We start from the raw sequence: 9,194 nt of genomic DNA, 5'->3' as shown, positions 1-9,194 counted from the left end.
GCTACACAATATAAAAACTTGCAAACTACTGAAGCCTCTAGCGACACTGTTAAACCACAAACCTCATATTCTGTAGACTGCTGTCATCACTTCTACAGTCATTAAGTACATTTCAATAGCAACACTGTGAATTTAAAGTAAATACTGGCGACCGCAGCTGCCAGTAATTTATTGTAATTTTACAGGAATGTTTCTTCCAGCGTCCGACAGCATCTTGAAGACAGAGCAGCGAACAAACACCGAAACCGTTGGATGGAAACTAAAGCACTAATCAGCTCACACCTACAGTTCATCTGGAGGATTTATAGGACTTGGACGCTTCCATTAATCACTATTATTACCACCAATGCGGCTCCAAATCCATCACAAATACAACGAAAATGGAAAAATAACGAAGCAGCAGGGCTCTTCCACAGACGAGCGTCGGAACGCAGATGTTAAGTTCCTCCTCCTGGCTAGTACGTATAGAAACACAGGAAACAAAAGCCCTCAAGTGCAAAGCGATCGTTTCTCTGCGAGGGGATTGAAATCGCCACAAAATAAAACAAACCGACGAGCGAGAAGATAAACCTCGTCTTCCGTCGCGTTGCTGGAAATCGACTGCGCGGCCCGGAGAGCTCAGCGAGAAACACCTAATCACAAGCAAAGCGGTGTTTACAAAATTCAACAATTCCCATGGTGCATCTTGATAGCATCTCTGCCTAGCACCCCGCCCGCCCGTGTTGTTCTGACTTCCACACCCCCAGCTTGAAATACAAGACTGAACAATGAGTTATTTTCCTCTCAGACTTCACAAAGCTCCTCCTACACGACGGAAGCGAAGCCGAGTCCCATTGAGAAGCATGTTGGTTTGACGAGAGTCGGCCGTTTCCTCTTGCTGCAACATTCGTGAACAAGACCCTGATTATATCCTAAGAGGCGTCGAGTTTGACTACAAGTTGACTCCAAGACAGCAGGAAAAAAAAGCCACAATCCAGCAGCTTTTCTTTCTTTTTAAGATTTCATTTTTCCAAATCTTAAGACAAACATTTGGCTCTGTGTGGATTACTAAATATTAAATAATTCTCACCGCCTACACGCTTAGAGGCAGCTTGTCAGTTCTACTACAGCACTTCCTTCACATTGCAGGGGTTGATTTGACTTTGTTATGCCATTTCTGACAAATTCGCTCAGTTAGAGTTGCTGGTTGTCATTTGTTTTAAATACCTTTTTCTAACCTTTTTGTTTGACTTCCTGGAATCTAAGCAACGCATCTCTTAAAATGCTTTACTCTACCTGCTCAAAGGGCAGCACAAAATACCTCAAAGTGACACGGATGAGACACAAAATTACATAACTCAACAAAAACAAGACGCACAACAAGACAAAAAATGGCAATGTCTGATTTTTGCCATTTTNGAAACACAAAACAACACACTTATGGACAAAACCAGACACAAAACTAAAAGAACTCGCCACAAATCGACCCAAAACAGACACAAAATGACAAAAATCTGACGTAAAAACACAAATGACACAAAATGACAAAAACGAAACATAATTCAACAAAAACTAACACCAGAACCACACAACATAAACGCGACACAAAAAAAACCAAATGACTTTCAAATCAACAAAAACACAAACAAAACAAAATGAACAAGAGACAAAATGGCAAAACTACACACAAAAAACTTAAGTGGTAAAAGATAGATGCAAAACAAGTCTCAGATTAACACAAACGATCAGCAAAACAACACAAACGAGACACTAAACAATATAAAACAGACACAAATGAGACACACAAATTGACAACAAATGACAAAAAAACAGACACAAAACACTCCAAAAAAATCACAAATAGGACGCAAAATAACAGTAATGGACAAAACAAGACAATACAACACAAAATGACAAAAACTAGATACAAAACAGCAAAAATCAGACAGAAAACACAAATGAGACACAAAATGACAAAAACGAGACGCAGATCGACAAAAACTAGTAAAAAAAAAAACAACACAAATGAGACCCTAAAACATCACAGAGTGACAAAAATGAATCACTAACAATACAAACAACACAATATGGGAAAAAAATCCTTAAATTTAAAAAAATAGACATCAAAGAAGACATCAAATGACATAAAACAGACACAAATGAGACACAAATGGACAAAAAAAACGACCCAAATGAGACACAAAATGACACAAACGACACGCAAATCGACAAAAACTAGTAAAAAAAAACAACACAAATGAGACCCTAAATCATCACAAAGTGACAAAAATGAAACACTAAACAATACAAACAACACAAAATGGGGGGGGAAAAAACCCTTAAATTAAAAAAAAAAATAGATGCAAAACAAGTTGCATGTTAACACAAACTAGCAACAGAACAACATAAAATGACACAAACGAGACATCAAATGAAATAAAACAAACACAAATGGACAAAAAAAACCCCAAATGAGACGATAAACAATACAAGCGAGACACTAAAACCCCAAAATGAGTCACAAAAAGTCAAAAACAAGACACAAAACAATATAAACGTGAAATAAAAGAAGAAAAAAAAATCAGACTACAACTATGATTACCGTTCATGTTTATTTCAGAAGCTACACAATATAAAAACTTGCAAACTACTGGAGCCTCTAGCGACACTGTTAAACCACAAACCTCATATTCTGTAGACTGCTGTCATCACTTCTACAGTCATTAAGTACATTTCAATGGCAACACTGTGAATTTAAAGTAAATACTGGCGACCACAGCTGCCAGTAATTTATTGTAATTTTACAGGAATGTTTCTTCCAGCGTCCGACAGCATCTTGAAGACAGAGCAGCGAACAAACACCGAAACCGTTGGATGGAAACTAAAGCACTAATCAGCTCACACCTACAGTTCATCTGGAGGATTTATAGGACTTGGACGCGTCCGTTAATCACTATTATTACCACCAATGCGGCTCCAAATCCATCACAAATACAAACGAAAATGGAAAAATAAAGAAGCAGCAGGGCTCTTCCACAGACGAGCGTCGGAACGCAGATGTTAAGTTCCTCCTCCTGGCTGGTACGTATAGAAACACAGGAAACAAAAGACCTCAAGTGCAAAGCGATCGTTTCTCTGTGAGGGGATTGAAATCGCCACAAAATAAAACAAACCGACGAGCGAGAAGATAAGGGGGAGAACCTCGTCTTCCGTCGCGTTGCTGAAAATCGACTGCGCGGCCCGGAGAGCTCAGCGAGAAACACCTAATCACAAGCAAAGCAAGTGTTTACAAAATTCAACAATTCCCATGGTGCATCTTGATAGCATCTCTGCCTAGCACCCCGCCCGCCCGTGTTGTTCTGACTTCCACACCCCCAGCTTGAAATACAAAACTGAACAATGAGTTATTTTCCTCTCAGACTTCACAAAGCCCCTCCTACACGACGGACGCGAAGCCGAGTCCCATTGAGAAGCATGTTGGTTTGACGAGAGTCGGCCGTTTCCTCTTGCTGCAACATTCGTGAACAAGACCCTGATTATCTCCTAAGAGGCGTCGAGTTTGACTACAAGTTGACTCCAAGACGGCAGAAAAAAAAAAGCCACAATCCAGCAGCTTCTCTTTCTTTTTAAGATTTCGTTTTTCCAAATCTTAAGACAAACATTTGGCTCTGTGTGGATTACTAAATATTAAATAATCCTCACCGCCTACACACTTAGAGGCAGCTTGTCAGTTCTACTACAGCACTTCCTTCACATTGCAGGGGTTGATTTGACTTTGTTATGCCATTTCTGACAAATTCGCTCAGTTAGAGTTACTGGTTGTCATTTGTTTTAAATACCGAATACCTTTTTCTAACCTTTTTGTTTGACTTTCTGGAATCTAAGCAATGCATCTCTTAAAATGCTTTACTCTACCTGCTCAAAGGGCAGCACAAAATACCTCAAAGTGACACGGATGAGACACAAAATTACATAACTCAACAAAAACAAGACGCATAACAAGACAACAAATGGCAATGTCTGATTTTTGCCATTTTGCATCTAGTTTTTGTCGTTCTGTGTTGTATTGTCTTGTTTTGTACATTATTGTGTTATTTTGTATCCTATTTGTGATTTTTTTGGAGTGTTTTGTGTCTGGTTTTTTTGTCATTTGTTGTCTTTTTTGTGTCCTTTTGTGTCTAGTTTTGCCAATTTGTGTCATTTTGTGTCTCATTTGTGTCTGTTTTATGTTGTTTAATGTCTCGTTTGTGTCCTTTTGTGTTGTTTTGCTGATGGTTTGTGTTAATTTCAGACTTGTTTTGCATCTATCTTTTAAAAATGAGGCATAAAACAACACAAACAGGATGCATAGCAACGCAAACAAGACAAAAAGTGACTAAATCAGACTCGAAAAGACACAAACGAGACATAAAACAACAAGCTGATTTGATTTTATTCTGTCAACTCTTACACATTTGCTAATCTTAAGGTGCTGGTGTTTATTTGTTCTTTGTACTACTTGATTCTAATCTTTTTGTCATTCTTCTCAAGAAATTACTGGCAATCAAAAGAGTACATCCACTAAAATGCACAAAGCTCTGCAAAAATAACACAAATGGGACATAAAATGACAGAAACTGCCCCAAACCAGACAAACAGGGCATGAAACAAGAACAAACAAGACAAAAAAAAAGGCAAAATCAGACTTTAAAAAACGTTATTGTCTCAATTCTTACACATTTGCTCATTTTAAGTTGCTGGTTTTCATGTGTTTCCACAACCGGCTACCTTATTCTAACTTTTTTCTCCTTCTTTCTAAGAAATTATTGCAAATCTAAGCAATGCATCCACCAGAATGTCTCACTTCCTTTGCTGATACGACAGCAGAACACGGTCCTTTTAGGTTATATCTGGTGTGAGACGTGTTTTATTTTAGATTTTTGGCAGCCAAGAAAATGAGACTCAATATGTCTGATTCATCTGCATAAAATGTAAAATACAAACCAGGAGAGTGCTGCCCTTACAATTTGTCCTGATCCAGGCTCTTTGTTCAAGGGTATTTACTTTATTTTGGCTGTTTTTTTCATTATCAGTTTACTGGTAGAATTTGTTCTCCGGAGCTGCCAGCCCCCATATAACTATGACTCAAGCACTGATGCGCCATAGCAAATGTGTCTCTGGTGCGTGGAACATTTCCCACTTTCATATCCTGACTTGCCGCAAGACTTCAGCTCCTGTTTGTGTCTTCTTTTTTTTCTGCAGAGATCCGTGAGGCCTTCAAAGTGTTTGACCGCGATGGGAACGGGTTCATCTCCAAGCAGGAGCTGGGCATGGCCATGCGCTCTCTGGGCTACATGCCCAACGAGGTGGAGCTGGAAGTCATCATCCAGAGACTGGACATGGACGGTGAGGCGCAGCTTTCAGCCACAAAGGACGCAAGTTTTATCACTGAAAAGCAGCTAAACACCAACTGTTCCTCTTTTTATTTTTTTTTCGTTCCTGTAGGCGACGGCCAGGTGGACTTTGAGGAATTCGTCACCCTTCTGGGTCCAAAGCTGACGGCAGCTGGTTTGCCAGACAAGTTCAACGGCACCGACTTTGACTCCGTTTTTTGGAAGGTGCTCGTTATTCAGTGCATTATTTTCCTGCTTATTAGACAGAGGAGCCACCGGTGGAGCAAACTTCAAAGCGTAGACACATTTCAGATCTTTAAAAGAAGTTTTAATCACTACATCCGCCGGGGGTCACGAAAAGGTTAATTTTAATCTTGAAGAGGTTTAGATTCACTTAAGCGCTGCGTCCTTCATCAACACAGTCGATACGTCTTTGTGTGTGTGTGGGCGGCGGTTCCTATTACTTAGAATATTAAAGTCATTTTTATGTAAAACAGATCCTAATTTATTTACAGACACCTCATTAGATAATAAGCTGTTCGTTTAAGACAGTGGGATGGAAATTAGTGGGACGGAGCTCGTGTCAAAGCTGCCTTTGTTGTAGTCGCGCGATAACGGCAGCGGAGTGCCTGTCAGAGAGCTGCTCTCCAAATTGAGTGTGAAAGAGAGGGGATTTGTGGGAATTCTTGGTGCAGTGAGTGGAGGAAGAAAAAAAAAAGGAGTTGCAAACCAAAGACACCTGCTGGGAGAGTGGAGAAGCCCAAGGGACTGCTGCAGAGACTACATGGCTTCACATATCATTATATAACAGAGCGGCGGTATCAAGAATGCGCTGCTGGATTGATCACACAGAGGCCCGCGGTCACACTGCCGAGCTTCACTCAGGCTGAGCTGAAAATGAGGAACGTACACGAGCTTTCCAAACAAGCACAAATACTGGATGGACTTTTTTTTTTTTTTCCCTTGGTCTTAGTCATTCACAGATTCTTTTTTTTTTTATTTATTTCAAAATTTACGTAACACTGCTCTAGTGGTGGAGTGTTAGGAAGTACATTCACTTTTTTTTCTTTCTCTCTTTGCTCCCTCAGTGTACTCTGCAGTCAGTTACAAGCAAAAACACGTGGTTGTTAAATTATTAAATGCATTGGTTAAACAACCTGACAGTATGTGAGAGGAACTCACTGCATCAGTAAATACATTAGAAATGAACTCAATTCAATTACATTTAATTTGTATAGCGCAATTTTCAACGTGTTTTCAACATAGTAAGGTATGGACATTACAAGCATTATCAATTACAGTATTGTCTGGTCATACGGTATATTAGGATGACACTGACTCAAGCCATGTTCCATCTTGTGTACTTTTACCTTTAATATATTAAGTGTTGTTTGTTAATGATGCTTGAAACTGTATTTTTATTCAAGCATGACTTTACAACACTTTTACTTTGAATAGAATTTTTTTTTAAAGCTAGTTTTGCAACTTTTACTACTTTCATCAATGCATAATGCAGAAAAATTTATTAAAATGTAGGAAGTTTATTTGTAAGGTTTCGTTTAAGCTGCAATTTTGTTGCTACGTTTTAGTGAATGGGCTGCAAGATGGTGCAGTTGGTAGCACTGTTGCCTCGCAGCAAGAAGGTTGCCGGTTCTTGTCCCGGTTCGTGTCCCATTGGGGGCACCGGAATCATGTTCTCCCCGTGCAGCGTGGGTTCTCTCCGGGTTCTCCGGCTTCCTCCCACACAGTCCAAAAACATGTTGAGGTTAATTGGTGATTCTAAATTGTCCGTAGGTGTGAATGTGAGTGTGCTTGGTTGTCTGTCTCTAAGTGTAGCCCTGTGATAGACTGGTTACCTGTCCAGGTGAACCTGCCTTCGTCCTAAGTCAGCTGGGATACACTCCAGCCCCTCTGTGACCCTCGTGAGGATTAAGCGGTGTATAGATAATGGATGGGTTTTAGTGAATAAAATGGCACCACTGATCAGAAATGTCATTACCTTTCTTTTCCATCATTACAAGTAAACTGACGATGTTTGGTGTACAGTTTTACACCGAGCCAGTGCAGACTGGACTCCAAACGAAGAGCTTGGACTTGAATCCCTTAGTGCAATAGATAGTATGATTAGTCCAGTAAGAGATTCAGAAGAGGAACACGTTGCATTTTGATTGGATTTCAGCTCAGATAGGAATCTTAACATGCCCATTCATCCTGATTATCAATTTCCATATTGATATTTCCATCTTCTGACGAAACTGCAGGAAACTATCCAACTACGTGTTTCTCCATCGCCGGGCAGCTCTACCATTCATACATATTTAGTCGACATCCTCTCTGTGATTTTCTAACGTGTGCATGTGTTTTTGTGCAGTAAAGGTTTGCTTTTGCGTGTTCTTGCCTCATATGTCCACGTTAACGTTTTGTGTGTTTTTCTCCAGTGTGACATGCAGAAGCTGACGGTGGAGGAGCTGAAGAGGCTCCTGTACGACACCTTCTGCGATCACCTTTCCATGAAAGACATCGAGAACATCATTATGACCGAGGAGAACCACATAGAGAACCCCGAGGACTGCCAGGTGGATATAGACAGTAAGGAAGAACCTCCTTTTACTTTGACTGTTTCTGCTGTATTTTGAATTTATGGGACAATTTTGCAGTGAAGGGGAATGCAATTTGACTTGGACTGGTTAGAGATACGTCCAAGATGATATACAGATGGGTAACACGTTGGAGCGAAAACCGAAATGAAATGTATTATTAAGGTGTTGGGGGTCACCATCTGCAACCAAAACTGTTTCAAGGCACTTTGGCATCGATCATTCTCTTGGAGGGAGTGAACGCTATCCTTCCAACTCTTGTTTAAACTTGGAGCTACATATAGGTCGCCTCATTTACAAGAAAGCTGAACAAGTGTGACCTTACAAGCAAAGAAAACTGAGATAAAATAGTAAAAACACAAATCAATATCAAGTGTTAAAGCCATTAAGAATAAATAAAGGAATTAAGATGAAAGACAAGGTGAATCAACAAAGACAAGAACAGCTGCAAGTAAAATAAGAATACATTTTTTAAAAAAACCTGAATTTCCCTCAAGATAAAAATGAGGTTGGGATTGTTCAGCAAATGGTTTTAGGTTACGTGTGTACAGTAAGAAAAACTGGATTTCCCAAGTTCAGTAAAATCATCTGCAACCTAATCCAGTGATTTGAGTGTGTTTGGTGAGGAGATGCATTAAAAGACAGCTATACAAAGACTATTGTAAATGACTGACTCAGAGGAGGAATACTCTAATGACAGCGGTGGAGAGCGCTGTCTAATATGCTGGTCCTCCATAAGTGTTCGGCTGGGTTGAGATGTGGTGACTGTGAAGGTCAAAGCGTAGGATTCACATTGTTTTCATACTTATCAAACCATCCAGTGACCCCTCATGCCCTGTGGATGGAAGCATTGCCATCCTGGAAGAGACCACTCCCGTCAGGATAGAAATGTTTGCAGTGTGACGGTGAAGTTTGTCTGGCTTTGCAGTGACTCTTCTTCCAGCGCTACAGAGTCACTGCATCTTCTCACTGTAGGGGTGAAGAATTCAGGCTTAAACATTCATTTGCCACCAGTTTGTAGGATCTAGTGGTGTGTTCCACTGATGGAATGGGAAATAGAAGTCACCTTTTATGACAGTCCATTATTTATGGAAGTGAACCCCAACTTGAGGTCTGTTTTACGTCACAGATTGTAATGGTGCTAATGCCGCATTTCACAAATGATCACCACTATAAATCTGAATAATTTTGCAAGTTCTGCATTCCTTTCCAATGCTCATGAGTTGTAAGTATAGTGTTTTTTTCC

At 40.0% G+C, this 9,194-nt stretch overlaps 1 protein-coding gene across 1 annotated transcript in view; it reads left to right on the top strand.

The window, feature by feature from the left end:
• Positions 1-9,194, top strand: part of cabp7a (calcium binding protein 7a) — a 38,691-nt gene that overhangs the window by 27,249 nt on the left and 2,248 nt on the right. The window contains exons 2-4 of the mRNA XM_008298580.1: positions 5,221-5,364; positions 5,464-5,576; positions 7,790-7,940. Coding sequence (XP_008296802.1) covers positions 5,221-5,364; positions 5,464-5,576; positions 7,790-7,940 — 408 coding nt within the window. The remainder of the gene's footprint in view (positions 1-5,220; positions 5,365-5,463; positions 5,577-7,789; positions 7,941-9,194) is intronic.

This window comes from Stegastes partitus, unplaced genomic scaffold, assembly GCF_000690725.1.
Source record: "Stegastes partitus isolate 25-593 unplaced genomic scaffold, Stegastes_partitus-1.0.2 Scaffold1329, whole genome shotgun sequence".
NCBI lineage: Eukaryota > Metazoa > Chordata > Actinopteri > Pomacentridae > Stegastes > Stegastes partitus.
This window is presented reverse-complemented; position numbering and strand designations above follow the sequence as displayed.